This window comes from Ailuropoda melanoleuca, chromosome X (genome assembly GCF_002007445.2).
Source record: "Ailuropoda melanoleuca isolate Jingjing chromosome X, ASM200744v2, whole genome shotgun sequence".
NCBI lineage: Eukaryota > Metazoa > Chordata > Mammalia > Carnivora > Ursidae > Ailuropoda > Ailuropoda melanoleuca.
This window is the reverse complement of record NC_048238.1, coordinates 10,741,532-10,756,066: the sequence shown is the minus strand read 5'-3', so window position 1 is coordinate 10,756,066 and position 14,535 is coordinate 10,741,532. Positions and strand designations below refer to the sequence as shown.

Sequence of the window (14,535 nt, the reverse complement as noted above, 5' to 3'; positions counted from 1 at the left end):
GCACGCGCTAGGCGGCGCAGTCCTCCGCCCAAAAGCTCCTCCCACCTCTCACGACGTCACAACCACGGATTCTCGCGAGGATCGCTCGGGGAATTCTGACGGAGGCTGCCAAGCGCGAGCCTGCGGAGGGAGGTGACTGGCTGTTTCCGTTGTTGGCTTCTCCCGGCAGGTAGGAGATGGAGCGAGTAGGGGGCGGGAGCTCCAGGGGACGTTCCGGGCCCCGGGTGACACGGGTTTTGGCCCAGTCTCTCCGGCCCGCCCGGGGGCAGCCGGATCGGACCTGGCCAGTCCCAGTGCGGCTGATCTCATCCCAGGCCACTCAGCCAACGCACATCGCGTTTCAGCCTGTGAGCGTCGGCCGCCTCAGGGCCTGTGCTTCATTTTGCCTTTCACTAGGCCATTCAGCTAATTCGGGGGTCTTTTAAACGGCCGTACTGTTGTCATTTGGAGTTGGAAAATTCACAGGCAGCCTGATAGTAACAAAGTGCTTGGTGACATTGTCTCAAATAAGTGTCCATGTAACCTCAGAGGAGCAGCCCTAAGCTTGTTCTCTGGGCTGTTCGGAATAAGTCTGTCTAGTCCAGAGTTAAATACTTGGTACACACGTAGGTACTGCCCTTCGATCACAGCCATCTTTCCTGCTACAGATCTTTCTTGTCTCAATCTTTATCAGCACCAGGCCCTGGCAGTCGCTACCGGCTAATTAGAACTGGCGCACCAGCGATAACCCATTTGCCATCCATAGTCAAATTTCTTTTCCATTAGACAGCATACATTATACTTGAAGGGACGATCCTGCTGTATCTCACTCCCCGCCCCCAGAAAAGTCTTCCCCACTTTAAACATCCTCCCTTCCTTCAGTAGCTCGTCTTTCCAGAGCATTCCTTACAACACACAGTTCAGTTATTGATCCCTTTAAAATGGCATTCTCAGAAGTGAGTATATTCCCTGGAGATGTAGTTAAAAGGACATTGTCTTAATGCCGCCTAGAATTGGCATTAGATTTTGGATTACTGTATCAGACTACTGCCCCTTATTGAGCTTGCAATAAATGTAAACTTTTGGGTCCTTGTAGATGAACTGCTCTTAACCTAGGTTTCTCTCCTATTGTACATTTTTTTTAAGGACAGGACTTTTTTTTTTTTTTTTGCATTCTCTTGAATTCTGTCTTGTTCATTTCACTTAAATTCTCTTAACCTGGAGAGGTGTTTGAATCCTTAGTATTGCCTTCCAGCTTATTAACTGCCCAAGTGTGTTATCCCTGAATGTGATAAATTGGCCCTCACTTAAGCATTCAAAATGTTGAGCTGGACTAGGTTAAGGTCACGCTCAATGGTTCCCTAGAGACCCCATGCTGTCAACTGACTTGTAGAAAAACTTTTAAGTTCTTTGAGCATTGACATTCAGGTCAGGTAGGAGTGGTCCCTCACTGCCTGCACAACCACCACCACCACCACCACCACCACCCCGCCCTGTTGTAGCTCTGACAGTACCACGGACTTCGTCTCCAGTTTGTTCTCAGGTTCCTTCATAAAATGATTTGCCGTCTCCTGGATTGCTCTTCCAAAACAGAAAATGTAAGTTTGGCAGGACTTATTCTTATATAACCAGTACTTTGAGTGAAAAATCACTTTATTTTTGTATGGGGATTCACATGAACGAAGTTAATGTAAAATAAAAGCTCCTAGCAGGTCCCCTGACTAGAGACAGGCATTTAGTACGTGTTTCTCTTGGTGTTTTAATCTATTCCAGAAGTACCCAATTACAGAAGATAAGCCTGGTTTGACTCTTTTGGTCCTGAGATTTCCCATGTCACTGATCAGTACACAATTACATTTTTAAAATCAAAGATATAAAATTTGCTAAGACCTGAAGACCTGTATTTATTGAGATGTCTTTTTTTTTTAAATATACCTGTCTTGAGGTTCACAGCCCGCCTTTTTGTCACATTTGCTATTAGAAAATCATTCTCTTTGAGAAAATGGAAGTTTGGCAGATCTGCATCCTATGTACTAGGTGACCTTTCTCCTCCTTTTCCTGATTGTAGTCTAAGACGGCTTTTGTTTTTAACTTACTTCACACATTTCCATTCATTCTGTGCTTTTGCCTTTCTCATGCCAGCCTCACAGGTATGTGGTCTCATTTTTGTGTTCATTACTAGTTAGTGCCCCGTTTCTTAAATCACATACACACCCTCTTTCGGTTCAAGGTAGTCCAGAGCTCCTGGATCACTATGTCGATTTCTTTAGTTGTGGCTCGCTAGCTCTCTCAGGCAGCTCAAATCACCTAGCCATCAATCAGGGACAGCTGTTGTTTTCATCCCAGGTGAGAGTCCTGGCTGCCCTCCATTCAGTCAACAACTCCAGTCTCTTGTCATGGAGAGACTCTTCACAAATGCCTAAACTTCAGCTTCTCGCAAAGGTGCTGTTAATCATTTGATCACAGACTTCATCAGTCAGGCGTCTGAGACTGAGGGCCTCAGCACTAGAACCTTAAGAAGGTTCTTTTCTGTGTTGAGGCTAGTTAATCCCAGCGTGCCTCTCATTCCTGTGTTCCAGCTTCCCCCGACACTGTCCCAGCTATTGCCCCCTCCTCGCAGTTCCATTCCCCAAGTGTGGAGCACTTATTCCGTACTGGGCTCTGTGGTAAGCGTTAGGGAAGCATGATGGGTAAGAAAAACACTTAGGTTACCTCAGGTAGCTTCCCCCTGACGCACCACTGCCCACCCCCCGCCTTCCCCTCCCTCTGACCTTCTACAGTGCTTTGTAACTCTTGTCCCGTGGTGTGTGAACTCCTTTTGTCCTCAGTCTCCTTACAGAACGCACCTACCTTCTGTGGGCACTTTGAGTATTTCCTTTTTTCTCATTCCTGCAGCTTTTTCGCTCTGACATGTGTGTTGTCTGCTGCTATAACAAAGTTGAGTGGTTTAAACAACGCAAATGTATTACCTTACACGTCTGCGATATAGACGTCTGCCACGGGTCTCACTGGGCTGAAATCCAGGTACCAGCAGGACTCAGTTCCCTTCTGGAAGTTGTCAGGAAGAATCAGCTTCTTTGTGGTTTCCAACTTCTAGAGGCCGTTGGCCTGCCTCGGCTTCTGGCCCTTTCTTCCCTCTTCAGCACTGGCAGTGTTGCATCTCCATGACCACCACCCCCCCTTCCTTCTGTCGTTGCACTTCCTTCTGACCTTTCTTGTGGGCCTCTTCCACTTTTAAAGACCTTTGTTTGTTTTGTTTTTTTAAAGATTTTATTTATTTATTCGATAGAGATAGAGACAGCCAGCGAGAGAGGGAACACAAGCAGGGGGAGTGGGAGAGGAAGAAGCAGGCTCATAGCAGAGGAGCCTGATGTGGGGCCCGAACCCATAACGCCGGGATCACGCCCTGAGCCGTGAGGGCAGACGCTTAACCGCTGTGCCACCCAGGCGCCCCTAAAGACCTTTGTAATTATATTGGGCCCACCTGGCTAGTCCAGGCTCCTCTCCCTGTTGTAAGGTCAGCTGGTGAGCAACCTCAGTTCCATCTGCAGCTTTAATTCCCCTCGGCCAGGAAATTAACATTCACAGGTTTTCGAGATCAGGATGTGGACAGGGCGGGGCTTGCAATTCTGGCTTCCACCACTGGTTCAGAACTGACGTGTTCATTTCATCCCTCTTTTTTCCCTTATTTCCTTTCTTGGTGAATAGACTCATCTTGATATTCTGCTTGATCACCCCAGTCAGGCATTTGAAAACATCCTTGATTCTTCCCTCTCCCTCAGTTCCCCAGTTTAATCCATTGCCAAGTTCCAGGTAGCCATCTCCTCCACACCTGGAGACCTACTCTTCTCAGGAGATGCTTGAAGGGCCCCTGCTTTAGGTGATGGGGATATTGAGCAGACACACACACCCTCAAGCTCACACAGTCACTGGCAGTTGCTTCATTTGTATCACAGACTGGAGTACTAAGTAACACTTGCTTTGTGGATGGAGGGAAGGGAGAAGAGGTTGCAGAAAAGTTTCAAATCATTGTTACAGAGCCAACACAGTAGCCAGTGTCCAATACAGTACTGTCCAGTACAGGAGCCACTAACCGTATGTGGCTATTTAAATTTAAGTTAACTAAAATAAAGTTAAAAATTCAGTTCTGCAGACACAGTGGCTACCACATTAGACAGTGCAGATATAGAACATTTCCCTCCCCACGGAAAGTTGAGTGTATCGGCACAGAATTCTACAGTGTGTCTCATCTTTGCCTACCACCTTGGCTGGTATGAAATGACTGTAGACATTCCCTTCCTGAGACCATGTAGTTGTATTCTCTCAAGATTTCCATTTCTTCCACTTCATCTTCCAGTTTTGTCTGTAGAATCGAATAGTTGCATTACTCCTTCAGCTGCTGTGAAATCAAATTATTGGCAGTTCAAGTTCTGTCCAGCTGTAGAGTCTATGACCTAACATTTATGCGGTGTTTCCTTGGTTCCCCTTCTGTGTATCCTCACCCTGTCCTGACACTATGCAGGGACAGGAATAAGGGTTATCTTCCTTAGGTGTGTATTGTTTTCTGCTGCTTCTTAAATGTTTGTGCTGAAAAAATTAAACCCTTCCCTTGGCAAACTCCAATTCCAACTAATGACATCCTTGTCGACTTTGTTCAAATTTAAATTTCCCATCCCCCTGCCCCTTGAGAATTTCTTTCCGTCTTGAGAATTGTTGCTAATTCTTCTAGTTTTGCAGAGCTTTCATATCATTCCTGCCTGTCTTGTTATCCAGTTTTACTATTTGGGCCTTTTCCCCATCTTCCCCTAAGACTTTTCCTGTTAAGAATCAGACGGTCTCTGTCGCACCTGCTCAACTCTCATTTTGTTGTTGGGCAAAGGCAGCCTCCGGCAACGATGAAAGGATGGACAAGGCCAGATTTGGCCTGCAGGCTAGAGTGTGCCAACACCTGCCGCGAATAACATTTTAAATTCTAGTTACCTCATCATGCCAAAAGAACGTCCTATTTGCCTTTTCTTCCAGTCATGGGCCTTCCAATTCCAAAGTTCAAAGTGCCAGCTGTGCCTTGATTTCCTTAACAACAAAGCTTGTATTCATTAGAAAACAATTTCAGATTTTCTGATGTTCAGTGTGATTCAGCAGAGTCCCAGTGAGGCTTGATGAGCCCTGGGCTCTGACATATCTTACTGTACATTCCCTGAGACAGTATACCCTCAGTTAACCAGGTGGCTGCCCCATATGGAGGCCTAAAGGTTCAGCACATCTCCATGTGTGTATGCTCCTCCGTGTTGTTCTACAGAACCTGTCCTGAGCACCTCCTCTGAGCCAGATACTGTGCCTGGTGCTTCACATGCATTAGGTTGTGTAATCCTCAAGGTCACTATAAGGGATCTCTGATGGTTGCCTCAATTTCACCGAGGAGGAAACTGACATGGGGAGTTTAAGAACCATGCCTGTGATCACTTTACTAGTAAGTGGCAGAGCTAGACCTGAACCTAGCTTTGTCTGATTCCAAAGACCCTGTGCTAAAAGTACATAAATACAAACAGAAATCCTCCCACCCGTCTGTCCATCCATCCAGATTTTGCTTGTGCTAAAGGCCACAGAATCCCTGATCCCCCCCTCCACCAACCCTCCCCCACACTTTCATTTCCTTAGCAAACCTACGAATACCAGTTCTAAGACTTCTTAATGCCTCAAATGCTTAATGCATCAAATGTCTTTCTTTTTGGATTATGGTTTCTTCCATCTTTTCTAGAATTTCTTATTTTTTTTTAAGATTTTATTTTTTTAAGTAATCTGTACATCCAACATGGAGCTGAACTCACAATCACACACCCCACCGACTGAGCCAGCCAGGCGCCCCATGTCTTCCTTTCTTATGAATGTTGTTTAAGGAGGCATACCATAGAGTCTTGCATTTGCAGAGACTTAGAATACATTGTTCAGGTAGGAAGAAGACAAAATCAGCACCCTTTATTAATTTTTCCCAGTGTTAGTGCTAATAATGCTAACTGGTCCAGTCCAAGTTTGGCCCAACTTGCTCTGAATGTTCCAAAATTTCAGGTCATGAGAATGTTGTTTTTATGATTTTTGTATTAGAGGTCTTCCAGTTTCCCTGTGAAAATAAAGTACTGGATTCTACAGGACATATCACAGACATAATTTGTATAGTCCCGAAGCCATTTGTCTACGGCAATATACTGGAAAACATGACAAGCTTGGTGGTCTCTTTTTCTACAATGTCAGGTTTAAGTAAAAAATTGAATTCTAGACTTCTTGTTAACCATTTTTCATTTTCCGTATGGAGTACTAAAAATATGTGTTATTTTCATTTAATTAGGAGCTGCATATTGAAGACAATGTCTGGAAGCTTCTACTTTGTAATTGTGGGCCACCATGATAATCCAGTTTTTGAAATGGAATTTTTGCCAGCTGGAAAAGCAGAATCCAAAGTGCGTATGGAACCTTAAAAATTTCTGTAAGAATTATGCTGTTGTAATGATAATGGTGTGGCATGATTTTAGAGCTGGAAGAGATCGGGACAGATGAGGTAACTGGAATCCACCGCAATTAAATGAGGCTTGCTCTGCAGTGCCACAGGTTGATCAAAGCCAGCCAGGAAACATCATCTGAGTTGTTGACTCAGCCTCTGATTCAGCACACACTTGGTACTTACTAGCGGGATGCTCTGGGTCTCTTCTCTGATATGTAGTTCACTGTGTCACCCATTCTGAAAAGCTGCTCCCTGAGCACATAGAAACATAGTCCACCTATTGTGGGACCGGGAGAACACTTGTTACTGACTGGAAATGCCATAAGAGCCCATTCTGTCCGAGAGAATTACATTTTTCATCAGGACATACACAGTAGGGCCATTTACACCTAGGAAGGTTAAAAGAGACTCTTGCTTCCCTCTCTTGCTGCCCCTGAGACTACAGCAGTTTTCAGTGACCTTCTGCACCACTTACTAGCTGGGCGGTGCCCGCTTGCTCTTCTCCCCAGTGACACCACCCAACTTCCTTGTTGCCAGTAATGGTTCCAGAAAAACAAGCTTGGTTCAAGAACATGCCATTTAGAGTAAACGTATAGAGTCTCGAGATGAGAATACCTGGGGCCCTTCCATCTTTTTATACTGGTCCATGTTGCTACTAAAAAGTTATGCTGTGTTTCTCCGAACTCCAAAATAAGCTTTAATGTCCCTTAAGACAAGAATTGATTTTTGAAATTAATTTTAACGCATAATGTCCAGTGTGTGATGCTTTTCAACTATTTAAATCTTGCCACAAAAATAAGATAGAAATGTGGTTAAGGTATTATCAGGTGGTTGTTGCTACATTATTTTCCCACTTCCTGTGAGCACACTGCTCATTAAAACTTTGTGCTGGGGCATCTGTGTGGCAGCGGCAGCTTTGTGGTATGGGGCTACTTACAGTTTCTGTGGACTTGCGGTAGGCAAAGCTGTGCGTATAAAAACACTTTGTGGCATGACTTGATCTTAGTTCTTTCTCCTGCTACCACTCACCTTAAAGCATTTCTACATTTTTCTTCTAATGTCATGACTGATCATCCATGTAAAGTGATGGAAAACACTGCTGTAAACCAGACACAAAACACATCGATTTCTCTAGGGATTAAATTAGCTTTGTCATGGTGATGTGAGTGGAGTAAACATGCTTGAGCTGTACAGGGGATTCCAAGGCAACTGGCAGCCTTCCTCCAGCCCCATCAGAGAAACAGCCTCTGCAGCAAGATCATATTAAGTTTCCTTTGCCAGGGCTGTCATAACAGAGCACCACAAACCAGGTGGCTTAGAGTAAAAGCAGCTCATTGTCTCACCGGTCTGGAGGCCAGAAGTCCCAAGAACAATGTGTCAGCAGGGCCAGGCCCCCTGTGAAGGTGCTAGGGAAAGATCTGTTCCAGGTCTCTCTCCTAGCTTCTGGTACCTCCCTGGCTTGTGGCAGCAGAACTCGTCCTCACATGGCATTCTCGCTATGTGTCTGTCTGTCTCTAAATTCCCCTCTTTTATAAATACACCCGTGATACTGGATTAGGGGTCATCCTACTCTAGCATGCTAACGGCAGCTGCAATGACCCTCTTTCCAAATAAGGCCACATTCTGAGGTACTGGGCAGGGTGCGGGGTGGTTAGGATGTCAACAGAAGAATTCAGTTCAACCCGTAACGGAAGTGTTCTTTGAAAAGTTTATTTTGAAATAAAGAATTCCACAGGAGTAGGACTGTTCCAGGTTGTGAATTCCCTCTCCATATTATGGTGGGACAGCCCCACCTCCAGTTAAGCCCACGAAAAGGACTCAGCTCTGACAGGACTGTCTCCTGCTGTTGAGACAGGTGACTACTCACAGCTGGGGCTGAGCATGGCCTCCTGCCACTCCCACGTCCTCCTGTCATGTAAGCTCCATTCACCTGAAAGAGGCCTATGCCAAGCCTTCTAAGAGTGCCACCTCCTCAGCTGTCTCCACTGCTCACCAAGTGTTAACTGTACTCCAAGGCCTTCCCTGCCCTTTTCCCCTGCTGACCCTGAGACCCATGCCAACGTCACCTCTGTGTAGCTCTTCTTTGCCACCTCCTTAGCTCTCTAGCCTATGTGAAGTGCTGTCCGTTAGCCATGACCACTTACGTATTTTTTCATGTCTTCCTCTGAAAAGATAGGAGTGTCTTTAAAGCAGAATCTTTTTTTTTTTTTTTAACCTACTGTTCTTTCTTCACACGCTTAAGTGGTTACTGAATTTGGTAACTTCCTTCTTGCAAAACTTAAAAAATAACCTATATAGTTTCTTGAACACATTTAAGTAATTGGCTGTTCCTAACTGTTGAGTTTTAGATAGCAAATTGGAAAGAATATGATGTGAAAACACAAGATCTTTCCTAAGTCCCATGACAGTAATAAATGAAGTAAAAGCAGATGTCCCCCACCCCCAAGAAGACTACGTATAGAATTTCCAGAATGAAATGTCGGTGTTCATGATGCTGTCTGGAAACGTTAATCTGGTGCTACTCACATTGTCATCTAGGATGATCACCGTCATCTGAACCAGTTCATAGCTCATGCTGCTCTTGACCTCGTAGATGAGAACATGTGGCTATCCAACAACATGTACTTGAAAACTGTGGACAAGTTCAATGAGTGGTTTGTTTCGGCGTTTGTTACTGCAGGTCATATCCTTATCTTTTAAATAAAGATCTCTGAAGGTTGGGGTAACAGGCTAGAACAACATGGGACATAGATGTCAGACTCGGAGTCTGTGGACTTCAAAGTGTCAGGTAAAAATTGCCGTTTACCGGATGCTTTTATTTATTTATTTTTTTAGGGGAAAAATCATTTAATGTTTTTGTTTAACAGATAATTTTGTTTAACAGATAATTTTAAAACCAAGTCTTAAATAAAACTAAGGTTAATCTGAAATATTAGGTTGATTTTAATTTATTTGGTAGTGACTTTCTAACTTCAAAAGATTATGTCCTCTTTAAGATAAAGTTACCTAACTTCAAAACCAGTTTACGTATTCAGCTTTTCCATCACAAAATATAATGCATGTGACTCATTTAAAGGATATCATATCACCTACTTTTCATTTTTCATTTCTATTAAGATTATACCTTAATTCTTTCACATATGAGATTTATTATGCTTCATGATATAAGGCAAGAAGATGGAATAAAGAACTTCTTTACTGATGTCTATGACTTATACATAAAGGTATGGTATGTTCCGTAACTTTTAAAATCTGATTATAAAAAGGGATTCCGACTTTGACAGGAAATTGGCCTGTTGCTGTAACTCCCTTGTACTGTAGTTTTCATCTCAGACTAGCTCTCCCCGTCAGAATGATCCCGGGAAACTCCCTTGTCAGGCAAGTCTTTACCGCCAGGCTAACATGTATTTAGGACAGAACTCATGGTAATTGTTTTTAAACTGATTTCAGTTTCTCCCTTTTGGCACATATAGTTGATTGTTTTAGGGAACCCTAAAAAGAGAAGGAAACAGGCTACATAAGGGAAATTGCTTCACAATTTTAATCTAAAATGTTCTCCATCTACTTTACAAGTAAGTTACAGTGCAATGATTATAGATCATGAACTGTCAGGAAGTTTACCAAATAGTCCCTCAAGGAGAATGGTGCCACTCACATTTCTTGATATTCAGAAAAAATAAAGTATTAGCAGGATGTCTGTGATTAAACTGCAGTGCTAACACTATGTTCTTATTCATTTGAAATGTTCTGTATTTAGACAAGATTTTTTGCATATCAGCACAGTTAATATTCCTAGTCAGAATTAGCAAATAAAAATATTTATCTCTTAAAAAGACAGACAACAAGTAAATTAAGCTATAAAAACTGGTTAACTCCTTTTCCTTATTAGTGATTCCATTTGACAGTTTTCTCACATATATCATGATACGCTCATTACACTATTTAAGAACCTGATCACTTATCCTTGTGTTAGAGGACGGTATTAAAAACCTGATTGTTAAAAAAAATTACTACATAAGGGTAATTTAATATAGCAGCAACGTGGTATAACTTTTTTTTAACTATGAGCGTATGGTGGATTTTTAGTTTTATGTAGCCAAAGGGCCTTACAGATTAATCCATACATTTATAATTAATGTGAATAGATTAGTATTTCACTCACAGGGTGAATCCTGAAAGTTCATTTAGCTTACATAGACAACACTTATCATACCACCTTTAGCTTTGCCACAGGTACTTCTCAAAACTGAAACACTAAGACAAAAATCTCCTCAAGGGGGCATTACTATTTCACAATGGAACATTTTTGTTGAAACTTAAAAATGTGGTCTTCAGACTTTTGTTTTAGATGTCTTTGATGATTTAATTTAGAACTTTAAAATAACATCCTTCTAGAAATCTATGATTTGTCAACCTTTGTACTTTGACAAGCTTACTAATACCTTCTTTTTTTCTAGTTTGCAATGAATCCATTTTATGAACCCAATTCTCCTATTCGATCAAGCGCATTTGACAGAAAAGTTCAGTTTCTTGGGAAGAAACACCTTTTAAGTTGAATGCGGAAAAAACTGGAAATAAACAATGTCACTACAATGGGGTATTCTCAGGAATGTGTATGTTGTAAGTAACTTGACTGAATTGCCTGGAAAAGTTTTACTTGTAGTCTAAATTTATCTAAACCTAATGAAATTCCTTGTATTATTTCAAAACAGTACATTCAATTTCTTATGATTATCAACAGATCAATATTTGCTCGTGAACAGTGTTACTTATAAACTCTTTAGAACCTTGAAAATATCTTTATTCTAAAAGTTAAGAATGAGCTTTTGACTTTACTCATTCAGGTAGCTTGATCTTGATGTCACAATTCAAAACCAAATGTCACTATCAAGATTTTGGTAGATTTAAAACTAAAAGTTTCAGGGGCGCCTGGGTGGCACAGCGGTTGGGCGTCTGCCTTCGGCTCAGGGCGTGATCCTGGCGTTATGTATGGGATCAAGCCCCACATCAGGCTCTTCTGCTGTGAGCCTGCTTCTTCCTCTCCCATTCCCCCTGCTTGTGTTCCCTCTCTCACTGGCTGTCTCTATCTCTGCCAAATAAATAAATAAAATCTTTAAAAAATTAAATAAAATAAAACTAAAAGTTTCTGCAGTAGGGAATGAAGTTGGTAGCATGTACATAGGCTTCTATACATCTAGAGATATTGTTATAAACCATGTACGCAGTATACATAGCACTCCCCAAGGAGCCGAAGCAAACAGCTTTTGCAGTACCAAATGCCACAGGCCTGCCTCTGTCAAAGTGATTCTACTATAAATCGAGAATCCTGGATCCACGTTTGTAAAATGGGAGGCTGGGACCAAAGTGACAGGTTATGTTCTTGTATTGATTGCCTTTCCCTCTGACAGTAAACTAAAGTAAGTGAACCTGTTCATAGTTATACTAGTAGAAAGTTGTAATTCTGGAGTTGTAAACAAAGAAAAGTTTCTATTACATTAACATTTGCATTCTTAGCCTTTTTAGGCTGTACACCAAGGGGGTGGGGAGTGGTCTGTAACAAGTGGGATCTTACTGTAAACTAGTAAATGTCCATTTAAAAACAAGTACTACAACCAGATATTTTCTGTGCTAATTGTGAGCACTTAATTTTGTTCCATCGTTAATAACTTGAGCAAGTAGTTCTAAGTTTGGTCTCATACCCTTGTGTGCCATCTATTTATTTGACTTCTTAAATAAAGATGTTTGTCCAAGATTGTGAAAGTTTAATCGAATTTTTTAAGTGTTGCTCACAGAGCTGCCACTACTGTTTGAGTCCTATTTCCCCTATTGAGAGTCTACTATTAACCCATTTTCTAGAACTCAGATCACCTCAAACTAGGCGCCAGAGCTTTGGGAGCAGAAAGATACTCCGCTAGAAATCTAGGAGTGGTGTCAGCCGTGCTCGCTGGAGAGAGCCCAACGTGCACTTTCCGTACACTGTTCGCTCTGCCCTCAGTAAACAGCATGCAGGGGCTGCGGCGTGAGCTGCCAGGAGCAGCAGCGGGTTTGCAGCAGGAAGCTGTAGGGTGCCTTGCAAACCATGATCCTTTCCTCTAGGCTCGTGAGGGTGAGACGGAAACAAGTAACACAAGCCCTATGTGAGTATGTTACCGTAGGCCGGTGCCAAATTGTGTGTGTGACTGACTGCATCTTTGAAGGAGCTTGAAGCGAGTCCACTGACAAGCATGGGGATGGATGGGACATCAGATGTGAGCCGCCCTGGAAGAGCATGTGGGCTGCGAAGGTGTGGAGAAAAGCGACACCGGGCACGTGGACAGGATGGAACCAGGACTGGTGTAAAGGGAAAAACCAGGGGCTGGTACTTAAGAAAGGTAAAGAGCCAGCAAAGCTTAGATCTGGTAGTAGGTGATGGCACACAAGGTTCAGGAACACAAGAGCAACGGGATGACATCATTAGCACCCTGGGCATGAGGCGCCACCGAGCAGATGTGTGTCAGCACTATGTCAGTGCTAATCTATGTTAGCGCACCCAAAGGGACCCGAAGAAAATGCACAGTTCTGTTACTGTCCTCTTTCGTTTCCTAGATGCTTCATTGGTGCCCACGTTTTCCATGTATGCAGAGAGAGAGTGGATTTCTTTCTGCTCTGCCCATGCTATACCCGTGTTCTTTCACTTTTCATTCACGTCACCCCTTTCTGGTCGCCATTCCGGAGTGGTGGCTTCTCAGAATCCACAGACAGTACACAGGTCCAGCTTTCTACTTCACTGCCCCACAAGCCACTGGTGTCCACGGTGTCATGAGATACTAAAAGGAAAGCTTACACATTTTACAGAAATGTAAAACTCAAGGTTTTCCCTTAAGGGACATCTAGGATGTTTTCACTTCAACTAGGGAATTTTTCACAAGGTGACAAGGACATTACCCCACTGATGGAATTGTACTTCGCCATCTTCCACACTGCACATTGTATTTGCTACACAAGCTGCAAACGTACTTCTGTCTGTTCTCCAAGTTCCGTCATCTGCCTTTTTCTTAGCACTGAACTGTCTCAAAGGCTTTATGTGAGTACACCACAGAAGCACACGTTGTCACAGAGCTGGCCCGACGCCGTGTGGCAAGCACGGGCACTGAACACTGGGGCCTCTCCTCCCCAGACCGGGGGGCATGCAGACCGACCTTTCCTCCCTTCCGCGGCTTCCTGGGGGCTCTGCAGCTACTTCCACCGACCCTGGCTGCCTCCGGCGCCAACTGCTTTCTTCCCCAACTCTTGTTTTTTCAGTATTTGTCATCTTTGTTTAGATAACACCAGCCAATCAAAAGACCTTTTACTTCCTAAAAACAAGGAGATCTGCAGCTACCTTTCGCTCCTTGTTGAAGAGCTTTTCCCATCAGTTCGTTGTAGTCTCTCTGAAGTCCGAAGCTACTGCCAGGTTTTGTTCCTCCTTAGTGGTCACATTTCAGTACTGGCTTGGTCAGCTAGCCCCTGGTCACCGGATTCCTCTGAGTCACGGTGTTAAACTGGATTACTTTCCTTTTCCCCCAGCCTGTCTTGACACACATGACCTGTTCCCTTGACCATTTTTTGCTTCCCAGCTCTAGACCTCTTGACTATTTAGCTGAAAAAAGGTTACTGAAAAGCTGCTTAGAAGTTTTTTAAAAAAAACAGCAGCGTATTAAATGTATACAAGAATCAAAATTACACATTATGTAAACACCTACACACATACATATGTATTATGGGCTAAACTGTGTCCCCCCCAAAATTCACATGTTGCCGACGTAGCCCCAGTCCCTCAGAATGTGACTGTATTTGCAGACAGGGCCTTTAAAGAGGTGATTAAGTCAAACCAAGCCCACTAGGGTGGGCCCTAATCCAATCTGACTGGTGTCCTTATAAGAGGAGGAAATTTGGACAGAGAGACATGGTCGCATGGGGGGCGGGTTGCTGCACACAGAGGAAAGGTCATCTGCAAGCCACAGAGAGACCTTAGGAGAAACTAAACCTACCAACACCTTGATCTTGGACATACAGCCCCCAGAACTGTGAGAAAAATTCCC

At 43.3% G+C, this 14,535-nt stretch overlaps 2 protein-coding genes across 5 annotated transcripts in view; one reads left to right on the top strand and one right to left on the bottom strand.

Moving 5' to 3' along the window:
- Window positions 1-3,193, bottom strand: part of OFD1 (OFD1 centriole and centriolar satellite protein) — a 51,748-nt gene extending 48,555 nt beyond the window's left edge. For both annotated transcript variants that reach the window (XM_034649566.1, XM_034649568.1), the window contains exon 1: window positions 2,949-3,193. The gene's annotated coding sequence lies outside the window, so the exon portion shown is untranslated. The remainder of the gene's footprint in view (window positions 1-2,948) is intronic.
- TRAPPC2 (trafficking protein particle complex 2) lies at window positions 14-12,230 on the top strand. Of its 3 annotated transcripts, XM_034649573.1 has the most exons (6): window positions 75-169; window positions 1,512-1,577; window positions 6,323-6,434; window positions 9,014-9,158; window positions 9,614-9,699; window positions 10,933-12,230. In XM_034649573.1, coding segments are annotated over exons 2-6 (444 nt in total). In that variant the 5' UTR covers window positions 75-169; window positions 1,512-1,575; the 3' UTR covers window positions 11,032-12,230. The 3 variants fall into 3 exon arrangements, with proteins under 3 accessions (XP_011233317.1, XP_019663695.2, XP_034505464.1); XM_011235015.3 differs by lacking the exon at window positions 1,512-1,577 and having other exon boundaries at window positions 14-169; XM_019808136.2 differs by lacking the exon at window positions 1,512-1,577 and having other exon boundaries at window positions 41-132.
- Window positions 12,231-14,535: the final 2,305 nt, after the last annotated feature.

Excerpts from the sequence above, each read along its gene's own strand:
- TRAPPC2 (XM_034649573.1), top strand. Across the intron at positions 6,435-9,013 it reads CTGGAAAAGCAGAATCCAAA|GATGATCACCGTCATCTGAA; the intron begins GTGCGTATGGAA and ends ATTGTCATCTAG. Across the intron at positions 9,700-10,932 it reads TCTATGACTTATACATAAAG|TTTGCAATGAATCCATTTTA; the intron begins GTATGGTATGTT and ends CTTTTTTTCTAG.